General features: G+C 35.2%; 1 protein-coding gene across 3 annotated transcripts in view; it reads left to right on the forward strand.

Annotated features, from left to right (window-relative positions):
- Positions 1-21,215, forward strand: part of LOC121371061 — a 109,732-nt gene that overhangs the window by 61,309 nt on the left and 27,208 nt on the right. The window contains exon 1 of one of the 3 annotated variants that reach the window (XM_041496683.1): positions 10,443-13,677. The exons of the other annotated variants lie outside the window; for them this stretch is intronic. Coding sequence (XP_041352617.1) covers positions 13,455-13,677 — 223 coding nt within the window. The 5' untranslated portion in view covers positions 10,443-13,454. Of the gene's footprint in view, positions 1-10,442; positions 13,678-21,215 lie in introns of those variants that run through there. 3 annotated transcript variants of the gene reach the window in all.

The raw sequence follows: 21,215 nt of genomic DNA on the forward strand, positions 1-21,215 counted from the left end.
TAAGCATGGCCTAAATAGACAGATGATTCAGTATAACAGTGTTGCACAAACCAATCGCAGAACATCTAGATCTTAAGACAGATAGAAATATAATAACCAGGTACATGTTCTTTCGACAAGACAGCTCAAATATAACGAATACTCCAGATGTGGTAGGTATTAGTTGGGTTTTTTAAAAATGTGTATTTAATTTTTGCTTGTAAAAGCAGTTGTTTCCTTTGACAGGCTGATTAATTACTTTGGTAAGGAATGCTTGTACCCTGCATCTCATCGTGTGTTCCTCATGGCCAAATACATGTTCTTCCACCTTGGTTTGTCAGACAAGTTCTCATGCCCCTGAGTGACAAATATGAAATTTGTTGATTAACTACCTCCACGAGGTGTAGCCATGGACTTGACTTGGTGGCCAGCCCGGGGTAACTGTAGAGGTAATTTGGTTCCAGAACCTGGTGGCTAGACATCTGTGCTAATATTCTGGGTGTTGCTAACCGAACCACGAGCCTGAGATTGACAAATACTTCCAAGTATGCTCATTAACGATATTGATGAGCTGTGGAAGTTGGCACCGGTTGTGTTTAACGTGGTCAGCCCTAGGTAAATCCATTACTTACTGTGTAATTGGTCACTGGTGGGTCAATTCATAGTTCATCGAATTGGCCTCCAGTGTGTGAAAAGATGGCAGTAACTGAACGGGGTTGCACTTTGTGTTCACCTGTCAATATGCCCCTCCATGTGTCCATTTATGCATCCATTCATTTGTTTGTTCATCCATTTAGCCATTCATGCATCTTTCATCTGTTATATTTATCCATTTATCTGTCAATCCCTTGGTCTGTTCTGTAATTTCATTTGTCCACTGTTTTATTAATTAATTTATTCATTCATTCATGCAATCATGCAATCATTCATTTATTCATTCATTCATTCATTCATTCAATCATTCAACCATTCATTCATTAATTTTTCCATTCATTACATCTACACATCAGGGCGCAAAGCAGCACTTTATATTTACTCGCCAACTGGCTAGTGAATGAAAAAAAATACTAGCCAACTAGAGATTGTTACTCGCCAGGCAACATAAGAAGTACATGTATTAGTATGGATAATTATAATAACATAATTAAATAACTTTAAACACCAACCTCATCCTATTTTGTTTTACTTTCCTTTGTAAACCGTTTTTTAATTGGGTTACGCGATTCCGACAAGTATACCGACGGCTACAGTTACCGAAACTAGGACGTATTTTATTTATTTATTTATTTTTGTTCACGATATGCTATCGTTACCAACAACTTTCTCGAACGTTTTTTAAAAATTTATTTAGCATATTCCCGCCATGTAACATTTAGCTTAACTTTAGGTGCAAACAAATTGGCTGCGAAGCAATTGGTCCAATGCTTTGTGAAAACTCATTTACAATCGGAAAACCCCGATGTGTCACGAGGCTTTCCGAACACCTCGATCGTCAAGTCGGCCGGAGAGCTCCGAGTGTGATATCCGCAAACAGGGCAAAATGCGGAAGTGTATGTTTACAGTTTCGATCATTAGTATATGTGTCGTCTGACTGATTAGTGAAATAAATGTTCCAGTGACAGCTTCATTCTGAAAAAATAATCTACTCGCCAAAAGGCTAGTGTTTTGCAAATTTAAATAGCCATAACAGAATTTTACTCGCATAGGCGAGTGTTTCACTCGCAGTATTGCGCCCTGCCCATCCATCACATCCATCCATTTATTTATTCTTCTATCCCTCTATCCACTCATCCATTCATCACATCTATTTATCCAAATCCATCCACCAATCATTCCATCCATCACATAATCCATTCATCACATAATCCATTCATCACATAATCCATCCATCTATCAATCAATCTATCCATCAAGAAGAAGAAGGAAATATTTTATTTAATGATGCACTCAAGATATTTTATTTACGGTTATAAGGACCACACAGATATTGAGTTAGAAAACCCGCTGTCGCCACTTCATACTCTTTTCGATTAGCAGCAAGGCATCTTTTATATGCACCATCCCACAGAAAGGATAGCACATACCACAGCCTTTGTTACGCCAGTTATGGAACACTGGCTGGAATGAGAAATAGCCCATTGATGAGGATCGATCCTGGACCAACTGTGCATCAAGTGAATGCTTTATCACTGGGATACGTCCCGCCCCCTATCCATGAAATCCATCTATCCATCACCTCCATCCATCACAATATTACATCCATCCACCCATCACATCTATCACCTCCATCCATCACAATATTACATCCATCCACCCATCACATCCATCACCTCCATCCATCACAATATTACATCCATCCACCCATCACATCCATCACCTCCCATCCATCACAATATTACATCCATCCACCCATCACATCCATCACCTCCATCCATCACAATATTACATCCATCCACCCATCACATCCATCACCTCCATCCATCACAATATTACATCCATCACAATATTACATCCATCCACCCATCACATCTATCACCTTCATCCATCTATCAATCCATCTATCCATCACCTCTATCCATCACAATATTACATCCATCACATCACATCTATCACAACATCACATCCATCTATCAATCCATCTATCCATCACCTCCATCCATCACAATATTACATCCATCCACCCATCACATCCATCACCTCCATCCATCACCTCCATCCATCACATACATCCATCACCTCTATCCATCACAATATTACATCCATCCACCTATCACATCTATCACAACATCACATCCATCCACCCATCACATCCATCACAGCCATCCATCACATCCATCCATTCATCCATCCATCATATCCATCTATCCATTTATCCATCCATCACACCCATTCAAATATCCATCACATCCATCCACCCATCACATTCATCACCTCCATCACATACACCCATCACATCCATCCATCTCCATCCATACATCCATCACATACATCCATCACAGCTATTCATACATCCATACATCCATTCATCTATCCATCACATCCATCTACCATTCTAATATTAGCAGTTTATATTTGTCTGTCATCATAATGATAAATAAATGTGTGTGGGTTTTATCACAAAACAATATTTTGTTTAGCTGCTTTGATATTTCATAACATGAGGCTAAATTAAGAAACATATCCATCATCATCACAAAATAATTACTTTCAGCATCTTTTTCACAAAGTTGCAATATTTTCTCATCTGGAAAATTGCTTAGAATCACTTTGATGACATTGGTTTAGAAAGTGATAGCATTAAACCTAGGGCTGTAATTGCCATGTTTAATTATCATCTTGTCATGCACAGATGTCCATTATAAACTTCCATTTTCCCCATCCATTTTGTAGCCCATAGCAATATTAGTAATGTACTAAATAAATGACATGTTGAAAATTAATACATGTATAATGTGAATAATGGTAATGCTGCGTTTGTATCTAAATTGTATATTTCTTAAATCCATTAACACCAATATTTATTGAACATTATTTTTCAAATTGTTTGATGATCTTTTAGTTAAATTAAATTAAATTTAGTATTCTGCACAATTTAAAACATTAACAAAATGGTTTATTGTGTGATTTGGTGAAAAAAGAAAGAAAAAAAAGAAGATAATCATTGCTATTTTTTGTTGCATGCAATATCATAGGTTATAATAATCCATTGCTACCAATTGAAAAATGTTGCAGATTTCTTCCAAAGATTACGAGTCAAAATTACCAAATGTGTGATATCCAATAGCCAATGATTACTGGTAATAAAGTATTGTGCACTAATGGTGTCATTAAACAAACCAAACTTATAGGGATTATGAATGTGGAGTTTTGATATGCAGAATTCAGATCTATAGTCCTTCCTATCTACTTCATAAACACTAATATCTCTATAAACATAGATATTTTCACTTTGCTGCAAGGTAACAAACTTATACATGTATTGGTTTTAATTATTATAAATTAATTTTGCTTATAAATTTGTTATTAAAATTTAAAAAATATAATATGGGAATCAAAACCATAAAACATATTTATTATTTTGATTATCATTATATATTATAATGCGATAAAAATTATATTTTTGATTGGCTGAAATCACATTATATGGCTGAAATCACATTTAATATTACATTTATTATGCTTGCATTCAGTGTATTTATTAAGAATAAAACAAAATATGTTTCATGGTTTACACTAGCATTAAATTACTGTTTTCATTTATTTGATATTGAAAAAACCCCATTAAAAGTGAATGATAATCAAATGATAGTGACTACATTATGTTTCTGTCTCAATTTAGGTTATTTCAATCTGTGTCCTGTGTTCTGTGTGACCCAGTTATGGTCAAGGCTTTGTTAGGAGACTAATTTAAATTAAAGCTTGGACACTTTGGCTGCCCATTTCCATTAATTGTGACAATTTGATTACTGTGATCAACAGCTGAGATCAGGGCCAGTTTATCTGCTGACTGCATGCTGATCATTGTATGAGGTGCAATCGCTGAGATCTCAAACACTGTGCCGATAGCTGGAGTTGCTGCTCGTGTAAAAGTTAATCAACCCTAAAAAATATTGGTCTGAATTTACGAAACCTGTTTTACTTAAAGGGACATTCCCGAGTTTGCTGCATTGTAAGATGTTTCCGACTAATAAAATATTTCTACGATTAAACTTACATATTAGATATATTTTCTTTTTTAGAATATCAGTGTCTGTATATTCAGTGTGTTTCTGGTCGTCTTAATATTTGTAAGAAGCCCAAACTGGATTTGTCTTCAAATAATTTCGTATGTACGAAAAAATTTTTTTTTTTTTTTTGGAAATAAAATGAAATTTAACCTAGTACAAATATTAGAACGATCAGAAACATGTTTAATATACAGCCACTAATATTTTATGCAGAAAAATATGTTTGATATGTAATTACAATCGTTAAAAAGTCTTTATTAGTCGATAACATCTTAAAACGTGCAGCAATCTCAGGAATGTCCCTTTAAACACCAGCGTTTAAGCAGTATACATCTAGATACATGTAGTCAAAAACAACCTTTGTAAATTTGGCACAATGACAGTTATAAAATTCACCCTGTCGCACCCTTTTTTTCCAGCCATTATACTGTTTTTACCCCTTTCTAAAAGCATAATTTTGTCAGAAATATTTTCATTAACTTTTGGGGTGGGTTTTTTAAAGGTGCAAATGCCATATTTTGCTATATTTACATGTATAAATCACTCTAAATTAATCGATTATTCACATAATTAACCTGAGATAGTCTTATTCAACTTACTGTACTAGCACAACAACTATGCTATACAATGCTATGCTATGCTATGCTATATATGCAGTGGAGGAGATGACTCAGGTTGTATAGCATAGTTATTGTGCTAGTACTAGGTAAGTATGAACAAATAATGAAAATTAGAAACAATCCTTGACAAAAAGTATGAAGTACATTGCACACAAAAAATCTTCATCACATATCCATTAAAATAGCAGCTAGTTCTTTGTCAGTCAGGAAATGCATTTCAAATTCACATGGTGAAATCATCTGTTAAGCTGTGGATCTCCCTAATTGGATATGCAATAATATAAATTTATTTAAAAGTAATAAATGTGATTAATTGGGTGTAATTGTGTTTGTGGGCATGTATAATCTTTACATTAAATTTTTTGATAGATATGCATCTTTGTGATTGCATCTTTAAAAGTGTTCACTGGCATTAACCTCATCACCTGTAGCATACATGCATTAACCTCATCACCTGTAGCATACATGCATTAACCTCATCACCTGTAGCATACATGCATTAACCTCATCACCTGTAGCACATATGCATTAACCTCATCACCTGTAGCATACATACATTAACCTCATTTCCTGTAACATACAGTTTATACACTCATGAACATTTGTATAGTTATGAATGGACCCAATGTCAGATTGGACACAAACAAATAAAAACATTAAAAAAATAAAAAAATTCAATTCTATAGCCTACTATGTCTTTTTCAAGTAAAGAATCAATCATTTGTCAAACATTTACTCATAAAACATCAGACTCCATGACATTACCATGACAACATTTAATAGTTTACATCGGCTGTTCTAAACAAAAATAGCTCAAGAGGATGGCATCCAGAGAACCGATATCTGTCACAGCAGACGGCAGATGGCTTTTTTTGCCTGCATTGAGATGATGGCGCCACAGTTCTGTGTCAGTCTGGTATAGACTGGTATAGCTTCAACATTGAAGTTCATGTCTGTTAAAGTATTAAAGGTAAATACATGTGCGTGTCCTTTTGTGTAACATTTGGTAATCTTACACTTGATGACTGTTCCAGCATGCTGAGTCACTGCTAGCCAGACTTCACGCATAGCTGGATGTTACAGACCCATATATAACATGTCATGAGGTATCTTGGTTCCAGATCCCTTCTTCCCCCACCTTCCACCCTCACCCTCCACCCCAGCCCCAGATCAGTGTGCGTCTTGTGCATGTTATTAGCATTCTTAAATTTTATGAAATTTGCTTGTAATAATGTAGTGTTTTATTCAGTTCATAATTTGTATAAAATGTCAGATCCATTATTTCATGCTACACTTTAGGAATAAATAAACTTAGACTTCATATTGTTCAGGGGGCGAGGTGTAGCCCAGTGGTGAAGCACTTGCTTGATGCACGGTCGGTTTGGGATCGATCCCTGTCAGTGGGCCCATTGGGCTATTTCTTGCTCCAGCCAGTGCACCACAACTGGTATATCAAAGGCCGTGCTATGTGCTATCCTGTCTATGGGATGGTGCATATAAAAGATCTCTTGGTACTAATTGAAAAGAGTAGCTCATGAAGTGGCGACAGCGGGTTTCCTCTCTTAACATCTGTGTGGTCCTTAACCATATGTCTGACACCTTATAACCGTAAATAAAATGTGTTGAATAAAATAAAACATTTCCTTCCTTCATATTGTTCTAATTGTTTCATCATTCATTTGTTCAATTGCTCACTGGCATACATATTCACTTTTTTTTTAAAAAGCTAAATTATCCTGTGGCGTTTTTGCAGGGTTGGTGTGGTGGTGGTGAAATAAAAGGAAATCTTCTTTTTATATTAAACACCTTTAAGTGCTCAGCTGAATAAGGAATTATAAAAATGGTAAACTAAGACAGTCGGCTACTTAATACAGGTCAGTTTGTAGTATATTTTGGAGAGTATTATATAGAGGCCTTGATACAAATCAAGGTGGCTGCTATACAGAGGTGGTTGCTTGATTAAGTCTGATAAGTTTCTTTAAAATGATATTACATATATTACATATCAGACTTCAGTCAAAAAAAAATTCTTCTTTGTCTAGTTTCCTCCCCATTGTCTGTTTCTCTGAAATAAAACATGTGCCCAAACTGACTTTGTTTAATCCTACAACTGTACCAAGTACTAATAAACGTATTGGAAAACTATACCTGAAAGCTGTGATTGTTTGTTTCTACAAAGTCCTCCATGTTTCCTTGTTAATGCAATTAGCCAGAGGAAACAAAACTCCACCTATTTATTCATGTTTAACAAGATCCAGCTGTAGCAGTAAAATGTTTTGCCTTCTTCTACAAAGTATGTCCCAAGACTGTGTCAGATTTCATCAATACAAGCACATGCATTGTGTGCCGCATAAAAGCATTTACGTTTTGTTTCCCTGAGAAAATGAGGTGAAATTGAAAGAAAATATACAGAGATTACATTAAACTGGTGATTAAGATCAGGTTATGATGGTTTAGTTTCATACCGGTTTCAGGTGTAAAAAAAAGTGCTTGTATAAAGGCAATTCGTCAAACAGTTAAAACTGAATGGCTTTGGTTGGTGAAGTATGTGTTCTACATTGTATGAAGGTTGATAAAAACACATGGTTTTAATGAAAGTGTGGAATTTGTATTTTAAAAAATGCTATTAAAGCAATAATTTATCCATTTATTTCTGCAGTAGTCAACATGTATTCCACATAAGGAACGGAATGCAAAATCTACAAATATATATGTAGTAAAACTACGTACAATCTATAAAAATGTAATTAGTACAATGAAGTCAAATACAAAGAGAACAATACACATACATAATAATACATGTAACTGATGACTTTATTATACAGAGTAGATAAGGCAGAAGAGAAATGGAGTTTCCAGTTTGAGAACGGTGAATAACGGAAACCGAAATAAGAAATTTTAAATTGCTATCTGAGTAAATGGAAAAATATATACTTGATCCGAGAGATGTAAACATGGTGATATGCACTCCTGTTTTACATGTATGAACATCGTTTACAAAGGGAACATTTCTGTTTGTCTTGTCCTAGCTACATGCATGTTTAAATGGTAATGAGCTCCAGTCCCAAACACTGACCACCTTGAGCCACATCTCGATCAATAATCACGGCATTCTGTGTCCAGGAAGGGGCAGGACGTGGCTCTGTTCAGTTTTCTGGAATAAAGCAGTCAATTTCCATACATGGTTAAGAATTAAATGAGATACAGAAAGCTGGATACCAGACAAAAGTTCCCTGTCTTTCATGTAGCAATCAAAAAGATTTACAAGCAATGTCTCGCTATTTTGTGAGATTAATTTGCCATTATCCCATCACACTTTTGACAGGTGGGCTACATGTTAACAAGGTAAGAGAGACCACCTACAAGTAGATTTCACAGCTGATATAAATCAAGACAGGAATCAAATATTGTTGGGGCGGGATGTAGCCCATTGGTAATAGGTTGATGCTCTGTTGTTCTGAGATCGATCCCTGTCAGTGGGCCCATCAGGCTATTTCTCACTCCAGACAACACACCACAACTGGTACATCAAAGGCTGTGGTATGTGCTGTCCTGTCTATGGGATGGTGCTATAAATGTACCGGGTTTCCTCTCTAAGACTATATGTAACAATTACCAAATGTTTGACATCCAATAGCTGATGATTAATGTGCTGTAGTGGTGTAGTTAAACAAAACAAACTTTAAAATATTGAAATAAACCAAATTAGTCTGTCTGCTACCTGTAGTTTTACAATAATTGCCAGTACATTTACTACCAATAGTTTTTTCCCATACATCACAACTGGTGGTAAGATTTTACTCTTGTAAATACATATAGCTGTAATGATATTTGTGTAACAAAATATCTTTAATAAAAAAAAAAAAAAAAAAAAAAAATGAAATGAACCATTTTTATTTATAAAGTCTAAAAATGCTATGAACTTACTAACCAAGATAATAATTTGGCTGTACATGTAGAACTTAACCTTACACTTGATATATATATTTAAAAATTTACCATGATTTAACTTGAAAAGTATTGTTTTGTTATTTTGAAAATCCATGTTTTTAAAGAACTTTTCTGTTACATGCAATGTTTTTGTCACTTAAATTTTGTTTTTGATGAGTCTGTTTATGTTATTAAAGAATAGACGTCAGCCTCTGTTATAGTATGAACATATATTGTTTTAATGGATAGTTGCCTAGACATGTGTAGGATTCTGTGTTAGTTTTAATGGATAGTTATCTTTTACTTGAGTAGGATTCTGTGTTGTTTTTGATGGATGCTAGTAGTTGCCTAGACTTGCATAGGATTCTGTGTTGGTTTTAATGGTTAGTAGTCTTTTACTTGAGTAGGATTCTATATAGGTTTTGACATATAACTGCCTGAGACTTGTGTAGGATTCTGTGTTGTTTTTGAAGTTTAGTTGCCTTAGATTTGTGTAGAATTATGTGTTGTTCAAGACAGATTTGTGTAACTTCCATGTTACAGTTTAAGAGTTGCCTAGTGCTTGTATAAAATTCTGTGTTGTATTTTGGTGATTAGTTTACAGAGACCCTGGTAAGTTTCTGTACTTTTAAACAAGAAAAAGCACATTTAATTCCATCTTCATATTTTATTTGTAGTCCTTTTGTGATGGCAATCTTTATTTTGAAAATGGAAATAAATGGAAGTTGGACATTGTGGGCCTGTTTTTGTGTTATAGAGTTACATATATTTACTATGCTTAGATACTTGCATTGAAGAAAAAAATGACTTCATAAATTAGGGCCTATAGAATTTACTGTTGAAAATTACTTTCTAAACCCTGTTATATGCAATTCAACAGGGCATACAAATACCCAAAATGTTGTTATATATTAATCTTATACATATAGAAGAAAAAAAAGAGATAGGAAAAGAGAAATTATTTTTGCAAGTGTGGTAAACTCATTATAAGAATCTGACCCTGTATCTCACCTGTGCGACTGATTAAAGAAAGTTACACCTGGTAAAAAAGCCCCGTCTGCCCTAGGTAAAATACATTAGACTGTATATGAGCAGTGACAGGAGTGACTCTGATTTACACCAGACTGGAGCAGGCCATGGGCTAATGATATGGATCGGCTTGTTTCTCGGCCCTCACGTTCGGCTTGAATGCAGACAGACATGTATTGTATATTTATGTGAGAGGCTTGTTCCCTTCAACACAGGGCTCTTCGGTTTCGCACTTGTCCTCGGCCTGCGTACAGCACGCACATGCTTTACTCAATGCCTTTAACATGCCGGTGATTGTGGCTGTGTGTTTGGTCTAGTCCTCCTGGATCTATGTATATTCACTTAGATCTGCTGATACAGCAAAAAAAAAAAAAAAAAAAAAAAAAAAAACGTTGCGACTTTGATCACAGAAAGTTTGAATTCTTTTTCTCTCCCGGTGGATTTATATTGGATTAAGGTGTGCTGGATATACAGTAATTCATCACTGAGGGTGTAGGAAGTGAGGGAGGCGGCAGAAATAAACTCCACTTGAGCAAACAATTGACTCGGTATGCCGGTATGAATCAAGTCTTGGAGGGGCCATATGCTGAGTGTCTGTATGTGTTTGTGTGAACCGTCCAGGTGATGGGAACAGATAGCAGGATAATAACGAAGATCTTCAGCTTCATTCTCTTAAATGCTATGTGATAGGTCTTGTTAAGCTGTAATTCCCATTATATATGCACCTACAGACTCGCCCACTGACACAGTGGTGTATGGAAACCCACACTTCGTCCATGTGGCTGGTGACTTTTAGAACTGTTGTGTGATTCACTCAAGATTTTAAAAGTACTGTTAGGTGTGTTGCCTCACTCTACATTCTTGTTGGTCAAGCTGGTCACTCGTGAATTTATGGTCGTCTGAACATAGTAAACTGTTATCTTTCTGACAGTCATTGCTCAACAGCCATGAGATCAAAGGAACATACTTAATGAGTTTTACATATACATGATATAAAACGTTGGCCAGTGACTTTACTGATAAATTACTGCACTCTGGTTTTATTCCACAATACGTTTCTGTCTGTTGATACGTAAAGATGTCTCACAACTCTTCTGCTCGAGTTTGCTTTGTTTTTAAATATTAACTGGATTCATACGTTTTTCACTTTAATTTGTGGTACAAAAACAAATCACTGAAGTCACAAACAAACTTGGGAAAGTTATTTTGATTTCGATTTAGAATAGGAAAGGAATTCACAAACTTGAGAAAACTCTTTGGATGTTTACCTAGATTGTTTACATATAATAACTGGAGTCACTAACTTGAGAACGTTGTTTGAAGTTTTGACTTGGAATGTTTACAAACCTCCATTTCACTCACCAACTGGAAGTTGAAATTTTGACCTAATGGTGATTGTATTGTTTTACTAACAAATGGACCAACATTCCATTATGCTTATTTTCGGACCAGAGGGAACAAGTTGAAATAATCAGACATTTGCTTCTGATTCCTTGACTGACTGTTCCAGCTTTCTCAGCTGAGCCCACGCGGATGTTGCATGCGGTATCAATTTTGGAGGAACTGGTCTGTGGAAGGCCCTGCTGACCAACTGGTACTTGGTGTGTTTGTGTATTCTATTGATTGTGACATGCCTGCTGGCCAGGTATAGGCATTAAGTACTCCATGTGGAGAATTCCACATCCCAGATGGAATCGGACCATTGTAAATAGGAATTTTGATGTTTGCAGGCTTTTTTTGTTTTGTTTGGTTTGGTTTCTTGACCTTTGTTAATATTACTTGACTCTGTGCCGGGTTAATGGGACTAAGCTTGTACACCTGTAGTTTGGCGATACTACGAAGGTGTTGACGGTCGGCGTATAGAAGACATGATGGTGATGCGATACTGTGGAGGTGGTCAGTTAAAGAACTTGTCATACAAAGTTGGTGTTGGTGCTTTTATATAAAGTTGTGATTCAAAGTTGGTGTTGGTTTTATATAAAGACGTGGTGCTACAAAGTTGGTGTCGAATTTACAAAGGAGACTGTAAAATGAAGATCAGCCTATAATTTTACCCACAAGTCAAAGCTTTTATGTTTATAGCCTTCCACCAAGGAAAATATCTAGCCACCAGAAATTTGTTTGCTAACAATCTGTTCACACCTACTTCTGGGAAAGACAAGGCAAACACTCAAAAGTGTGTGTGGAATTTTAAATTTATCTTTAAGAACTGTGTACTGATTTACTCAGGCTTATCTTTATAAGCATACTAATGATGAGATGTTAACGTTGATGATTTATTCCGAAGTGGCCAGGCAGTCTAGGAACATGTACTTAGTTAACACGAGAACGGTGGTGAGTGGCAGATTATGACCACCGTTTCTCAACACAAGAGCAGTGGTTTGGAGCAGACATGACCACCATCGTTCCTCATGAATAAAGGAGTGTCCTGAATGTAACCTTTATCGCCTACAACAAAATATGTTTTGAGAAGTGCAGATAAAGACTCAAGTTTTTCTCTAAATCTCTGAGTGATGAGTTCCAAGGACAACCTGTTAGCTGCTGTTATCTCCCGTCTTGGAGATATTTATGGTGTGGATTTATTCTCAGATTTAGCTGGCTGCATGCAGATCCCACCCACCCACACCTTCACACTAAAGACTTCTTTGACTGCAGATGCCACTGAATATTTCATCACATTTCAGTGTTGTTTTTACATCTAATTTGACTCAGACATTCCAGAATATGGACTTTTGCCACATGAAGATATAAGATATAATCTCCATTCACAAGAGAACAGTACTCAATGTTATCTGGCAATTGTCAAGATGTGCTGTTTTTTATTTTGTGCATGGGAAATGTAAGAAAGTAGAACCGGCTCACGTAAGCTGGTGACGCCTAGCATGTCTGTTTAGTCTTGGAGACAACATGTTTCACAACTGTGGCAACAATGCTGATCATTCATGATTTCACTGAAAGGTTCCTGGTGCCCACCGACTTTTAGTTCGGCTCCGATGTCTAGTTCTGATAACTGAACAGAAAGGTTCTTTTTACAAGACATGATTCATACATTGTGACCCAACATGTTGATTTAAAGTAGTTGTTAATAGTGTGAAATGCTTGTTCAAAGCAGTTGGTGTAGAGTGCTGGTTTAAAACAGTTATTTATACTAGTGTAAAGAATTTGTACAATGGCTGCAAAATACAAGAAGAACAAATTTTATGTGTGTGAAAATGACACTGATTATAATATGTCTGATTCGGATTCATCCTGTTCCGAGTCTGGTGATCATCTTACCCCACAAATGAAGAGTGTACGTTCCGGTAACATCCCTAGAGTTCAACTCCTACAGAACCAGAGTCTGGTCGGTCAAATCAACAACCGAAACTCTATGTGCTGGGACGAGTTCTTTGGTAATATTTCATATCATTATTTATAGTCTTTATTAAGATTTTACCACTGCATGTCATCTATGTAACTAAAATAAGTAACTATTCCAGTACTATAGTTTATTACACTGGGGTGGCAGAGATACCCATGTGATAATTTCCATCTCTCACAATGAGAAATATGTCTTTTGAAAGGTCATTATGTTTAGCCTTGAATATGTTTGTAGTATTGTTTGTGTAAACTTCATTGATAGATGTGTTCCATAGGAATGCAGTTTCATTGATAAATAGCTCAATCAAGTGACCACCACATGATGTAATTTTGCTAAAAATATCATTTCGGTCAGCAATGTCATGTTCCTCGGTTTTATATCGGTGCATTTCCATGTGGTGTTTAGTTATGTTTGAAGTAATTCTGTTTGATTTTTGTTCATTCATGTGGAGTGTAATAAATAGAATACTATACTCGTTCCTAAAAGAGATCGTTCACCGATTGAAATTACATTCGTTGTAATATAAATGCTCTCTCACGGGAATTTATTTAGTATTCTCTATGTAACTGAAAATTTGCTATTTTTTTAGTAATGATAGTAATGAGATTGCACCAGTTTGTATGTATCAATATTATATTTGCTAAGTACTATAGCCATGGTACAGAATACCTGTATCCTTTAACCTTGTCAGTCTGATTGAATGAAAGTGGGGGCATCCATGTTCGATAAACATATTTCTATGCAATTTTCTTTTCTTTTTTTTACTGTTTAATTTTATTTTTTGTGCAACAGTAACAAGTGTCCATGATGGAAGCAAAAGATTGAACAATGTCTAAATGTTGCTGGCTTTGTTTTAAATGTAACACCAATCTGTAACATTTTTCGTTCAACTGTTTCATTATGCAAGCAGTGAAAGAGGGTGGTTTTAATGTGGTCTTTATTCCAACTAGCATATTAAACGTTCAGTCACCCACACCGCATGTGAGGTGACTGTAAATTAGGAGACTGATCCTAACTGATTAGCAGGTAATTGCTTTCAGATTAATTCCAGTTCACGCCGGTGACTGCACTTGTAACTCACACATACTTGTTGGGCTTGTTTGTCTCTATAAACACCGTCGACATGACACAATCACATCTTTGCTAAAGATACTACAGTGTGTAGAAAATACTAGTAGTGTCCTTAAGCATGATCCATAAAAAAACATTTTTAGTGCTTAATAAATCATATCTCTAAACTGTATAAAAATGGGGGGGAAAACCCCGAAACAAAAACAAATAAACCACAAAAACTACAAAACCACCAGAAAAAAACTAAAATAAATATGTTTAAAAAAAAATCATACAAACATTTTATCTATAAATGCACACTTTTAGCATTATCCATAAGAATATCTTTTAGTACAAAATAAATATATAAAACAAGGACAACAAAGAAACCCCCAAAGAAACAAATAAGTACATAAAACGTTAAAAACCATACAAATGATACATTTAAAAATATTCCTTCCTTGTTTGTAGAACTAATCAAGTATGTTTAAATTTATAATATTATTGGTGTGTCAAGATTAATTTAAACTAACGTAAATATTGAGTTAGCTGTGAGTTGGTTTTACGTTTCAAAGGAGGACATCACCTAACAGCTGGAGTGTCAGTTTCAAAGACTTTATGTATGTTTCTCAGTAGGGAATCTACATGTATCTGCCCTTCACAGCTGACAACAGTTACTTGATGTAATGTGTTAATTCCATGGTAAACACACCAAGGAACATCATTACCAGCAACAACACTACAGACCCGTAGGGGATAGGGGATAGGGTGGGTTGCTGTGCTGTGACCCCCACCTCATGGATGAAAATGTATATTTTTGTCCTGCTATATATAAATAAAAGTATAAATCGGACTTCTGCCCCCCCCCCCCCCCTCGAACTATTACTCCAATTGGTCAGAGGTTCAATCACCACTAAAAAATTAAAGTCTGTTATAAAAAACTTTAGTATGTTTAAAAGTATCATAGATAGATAACAAAACAAACTAGGCTTTAGAATTTACATAATGGACATATAGAATGTGATAGTTTTTACATCTCAAAATGTTTCTGTAGCATATAAATTGTTCAGTTTGTCTCAGCCTATTGAAAAAAAAACACTAAAAAAAAATTCTTTCCATCATTAATTTTTATTTTATTTTAATCCAAGACAGATCTTACTTTCGACTAAACCTAAAACCAAATTATACAAAGTGTACGTCACAGGGTATTAATTCTAATGGCTGTTTGTCTTTAATCATTAAATTGGATGTATTCATTACAATACACAAACCAAAATAAAAAATACCGAACATAAAACTGATCCACATGTTGCGCTATCTGTTTCTTTATCAACAGTTTTTGCGGAAGATGCTTTGAAAGAGAGGCATGTTTTACATTTGGCATGCAGACATCCACGTCAGCCATGTATAGCGTGTATAGCGTGATTCTACTGCCGATCATACTGTGAGCGCCTCTTGTTTTCATACTCCTCTCCTCTCTGATCTTCTGTTTCAATATCTGGGCAGGAATTTCCACAACACGCTGCCATGGTCGACTCCTCTTGCAGTGGAAAATGTTTCACCAAATGATCAGTTCCTGACAAACCAGATATAACATTCTTTTTAACTGACTCTGGGCTGTTGACAACTTCAATACTAAAGAATGAAGGAAAATAAAAGAACCGAAACTAAACAAACATGTTTTGAAATTGTAGATTGTGACTTTTGTCTAGGAGCATGGCTCACCCTGTCTGTGTCTAAATTAGCTTCATGTAGTTATCATTTTTTATACAAATTGGCTGAAATAATATTATATTTAACTAATAAAATGTTATATATACATGTACATTATATATTTCAAGAAAATATTCAAGATTTTACACCTTGATGTGAAACAAATTGAGGGAGTGATTAATTGCTTCCCTAACTTAAATTATCGGGAGCCATTTAGGATATAACCATATTAATACCATATGCTAAGGGATTTAAAAATTACTCTCCTTGAACTATTGTCTCTGGGGAGTGATGGTGAGCGATAGCGATAGGGTGAGGTTTAAGATTCCTATGGAACATATTTTTCTAGTGAGTCCTAGAATAGATGAAATGTCCTTCAAATAAAAAACAAAAACAAAACATTTTCACAAAAATAATTCACATTGCAACAAAATACCAACAAAACACCATATAATATGTTATTTCAATCTGTTCATTTCCATGCCTACATCAAATATGATCCATTTACCAAAAGGAAAAAGAAAATAAGAGGAAAAAAAGAAGAAAAAGAACTGATTCTTGGCAAAATATGTGAATTGGAGGAGAGATTATTTCAGGTGTAACATGTTATGCCATGTTTTGCTTATTATTATAATTCTTACACATGTCCAAACACTGCACTGGTATTAGCTGTTTGGAGGTGTGATTACCGTAAGACTCGTATAGCCGCTGGTCTCCAAGTGCAGAGATTGTATGTACACACACAAGTTGAGCCAATTCTGTTTTCTTCGCCATCTCCAGCCTGATCAGCAGAGTTAACAGATTAGACCAAGATAGCAGGTGAACATTCGGCTAACCAGAGGCTTGTAATAATATTCAGATGGTGTGTTTTACAGGCACAACTTCATGCAGGATTTCACTTTCTGTCTTCAAATTATATTGGACTTATCAGCTTTTATCAGTAAATTCTTCCAGTGTTAGGTCATTTGGCGTTACATACCATTTTGAGGAGAGCAAACATGCACGTAGGGTTTGAAATGATGTACATGTAGTCATAGTGGTTGAAATGGCCACCTCTTTTTACCAGCCACCTCATTTGAGCACTTGGCCTTTACATTATCTTTTTTCCTCAATCTCTCGGTGGATCCATTCAACTGATTATTATTTTTTTTCTCAAAGGCCATGGTATGTGCTTTCCTGTCTGTGGGAAAGTGCATGTAAAAGTTTCCTTGCTGCATTAGGAAAAATGTAGCGGGTTTCCTCTGATGACTACGTGTCAGAATTACCAAATGTTTGACATCCAATAGCCGATGATTAATTAATCAATGTGCTCTAGTGGTGTTGTTAAACAAAACAAACTTTTTTCTTTTTGTTTTCAGATCATTTTATATAATAGAAATGAACCTGTATTATGCAGTCAACTGCTTTAAGAGACTAATGCTACTTGGATGGTTAATGCATGTTTGATTATAGAAGACTCATGTCTACAAATATTGAATACAGACTCAAAACCATAGCGAAGTCTCCAGACTTTAACTACAAGCTATTTTGTAAGGGTGCTACACTTTGAACACTTTGTAAGGATGGGGCCTGCATGGACATTGTTCTAAATCATTGCCTCTTGATGTGTTAATTTTAAACAATGCATAGAGGTACCTGACATGTTATATTCTATTGGGTTCACATAGTTGACATAAAGTGTAGTAACTTTATGTAGTGCAAAGTTAATTGTTTTTTGCTGTGTTTCCGCATACATAAACTACATACATATACTGCAGGTGTTATAAAATGTTTTTATTGTAAAGTTCACTCACACATTATACTTTGAACACATTATTGCATTCTTCTTGTGTTATGTTCATGTAAAACATAATTTTATTAGATTAACATTTTTTGTCTTTCATTTATATTTGTTTTACTGTATAAAGGTGAATGCCAAAAACATAGTGATACTACTTCACCTGTAATATAGAAATTAATAATCCATATTGTTTAGTAAAAGCAACAAATTCTGAATATGTGATACAACTGGCCAAATTTAAACAAGACAAGTCCAGTTTCTGTCACATGACAAGTTATATATAGTCATTGACCAATAATGAGAGGTTTAGCAGGTCATGATACCTGCATGACCAATATAGGAATTGCAGCATATAAGCCTTGCATAATTGTATCCGCATTCTCTGGGTGCTTTACTTGGAAGATAATTAACACACCCACTAAATCTTTAAGGGCTATGTAAAGGTAATTCCTTAAGAGCTATGTAAAGGTAGGGCTTAGCATAAGTTGTGCAGTGTTGTGGTGGGCTGTTATCTGGATGCTATTATTATTTTATGGAACACTTATGGTACTTTTGACATTCCTATGGGTATTAAGACGAGTTCCTAGTGGTTTGTAATCAGTAACAACGTAACACACCTTATCTCCTGTCCACCTCCAAGTATTTCGTCATAATTTATAAGTTTATTCAACATTACATGTGGTACAAGTTTAACTTGGAAATCCACAGATGTTTTCCAGTCAGTTGATAGATAAAATATGGCCAAAAGTGGGCATAGATATTTATAATTTAATGGTGCCAAATGCCAAATGTGATACTATAGTATTACATTGTTTGAATGAGAGTTAAGATCAAAGGACCATAACTCTGTGTCAGTAATGGAAGTGTAATGGCATGATGATGATAAAAGTATTAATATAGAAAGATCTCATTTCTATATGCAAAATCTTAAGCTGTCTCATTGAAATGTGAAACAAGTTAAGACCAATAGAGTGTATTTAAGTATAAACAGTTTATTCCAAAAGGGCCATAACTCTGCCCAAAATAAACACAGCAACTTGGTAATAAAACTACTCAATAATATTTAATGAATGAAAACTGACTACATTAAAAAGACACAGAATTTAAATTACCCATTAAGTCTAATAATGAACATTTTCTTAACTGGTTATACATTGTATTTTCAAAAAGAAATATCTAAACTCCTTCTTTAATGTTATTTTTTTAAAATTCATATTTGTTTTTGTGTTTTTATTAGGATAGGTTATTTAATCCCTGGCTTGTTGACCCAGCATCACATATTTTATCTGTTCTTGGAGCAAAGCTAAGGTCAGCGCTAAATGCGTTTCTTACACTTTGCAGAAAAATAATAACCACCACGCGCACCTGGTAGATAAGCTGAAGAGGTCTCACTACCCTGTTTAGTGATCTCCAGTGATTCTATGATTACATGTCAGGAGGTGGTCTTTTTTATGTAGTGATTTTGTTTTATTTCTGGCTTGTTGGTGTAATTTGGCACGGCTGCTGGGTTATGCCTGTCTTCGTGTGTTAAGTATACTTTAATTTATAATGTACATTAAAGCTGAAAGAGTGCCCACAACTACACAAGGAGGTCACTTTCACAGACTAAAATTAGCCTATCATTGAGAATATGTTATGGCCATTTTCACATCATCCATCCATAGTTTATCTATCCATTTAATCATCTTAGGCCACTCGTAAAGAATAAGTTGTTTACTAGAATCTGACTGACTCATAAAAACATGACAGGTAGTTGCCCATCTGTAATATTCTCCCCTCCCCCCCCCCCAAAAAAAAAGAAGAGAAAAAAAAAGAAAGAAAAGAAAACTAAACACCCACCACAATTAAAATGGTGTTCATGATATAATAAAGGCTCATATAGAAATTGAAATATATTAGTTTCAATGAGAGCGTCATTAGACTGGATGCATACAAAGTGTGCGTCTGCAAAACACATGCGGTCAGCCAGCAATTAAATAATTGTATATTGTGTATATGCCCACAACTCACGCATCACATGCAACAGTCAGACTGCACACACGTGCCACATCCAGTCTATATGAGACTTTATGCAAACATCTAGAAAGTATGGCTTTAGTGATCCAGTATCCATTTAACATTATACTATTATATTATTAGTGGTATTTTTTCTGGCAATAACTATTAACTGAAATAGGGTGTGTGTGTTTATATTTAAGTTGTGTAAGTGATGTATGGGGGGGGGGGGGGGGGGAATGGAAACATATATGTATTTGACATTTTAATTAATACTTAATGGAATAGGTTATAGTCTTCCAAGAGTCAAATCCTATACCAACCTTTTGCAGAGCAGGCTCATTGTACAAGATTTGATCGCTCATATCTAATTTTCTTAAACACAATGGAGAAAAAGGATTAAGAGATAATTTATCTAATCCATCGTATTTGTTGTTTGATATGGCGTAGCCTGTTTAGTGTTTGTGGTGTCTAGTCTAGTTTCTCTAAAACAATGACTCATTGTGTGTGTTGTGGGTGGATTGTAAACTAAACCCAGATAGGTATCTTTGTTTCTCTCTCTCTCTCAGACCTTCTCATCTCAGTCTTCAGTTTATGGCTTCATGTCTCATTACAGACATATACACACCAGTGAAACCTTAGCTTTGTACTTATGTGTCCTTTCATAACATGCATGCAGAAAAAAGATTGAAGGGAGTGATTAATTACTCTCCTAAATTAGATTTTGGAGAGCCATTAAACATATTACCATACAGAACACTGATATTGTATCCTTTCACAGTACTTTGTTTGTTTTTAGGGGTACTTTATTAACGTGTCTATATCCAAAAGAGGTTCAGGCACCCTTTGTTTTTAATTCACTTGCTGAACTAAAACTGACTGTCTTTGAGTTAGTTTGAGCAGATTGATGGGGCGCCAAATTGCTAATGGCAAGGTTTGTGTGTGTACCTGTCTAAACTTACATCTGTGTAATCTGGATTTCTGTGTAAACCAGCACAATCACAAGACGGGTGATATGTGTCTAATTTGGC

This window comes from Gigantopelta aegis, chromosome 4, assembly GCF_016097555.1.
Source record: "Gigantopelta aegis isolate Gae_Host chromosome 4, Gae_host_genome, whole genome shotgun sequence".
Taxonomy (NCBI): Eukaryota; Metazoa; Mollusca; class Gastropoda; order Neomphalida; family Peltospiridae; genus Gigantopelta; species Gigantopelta aegis.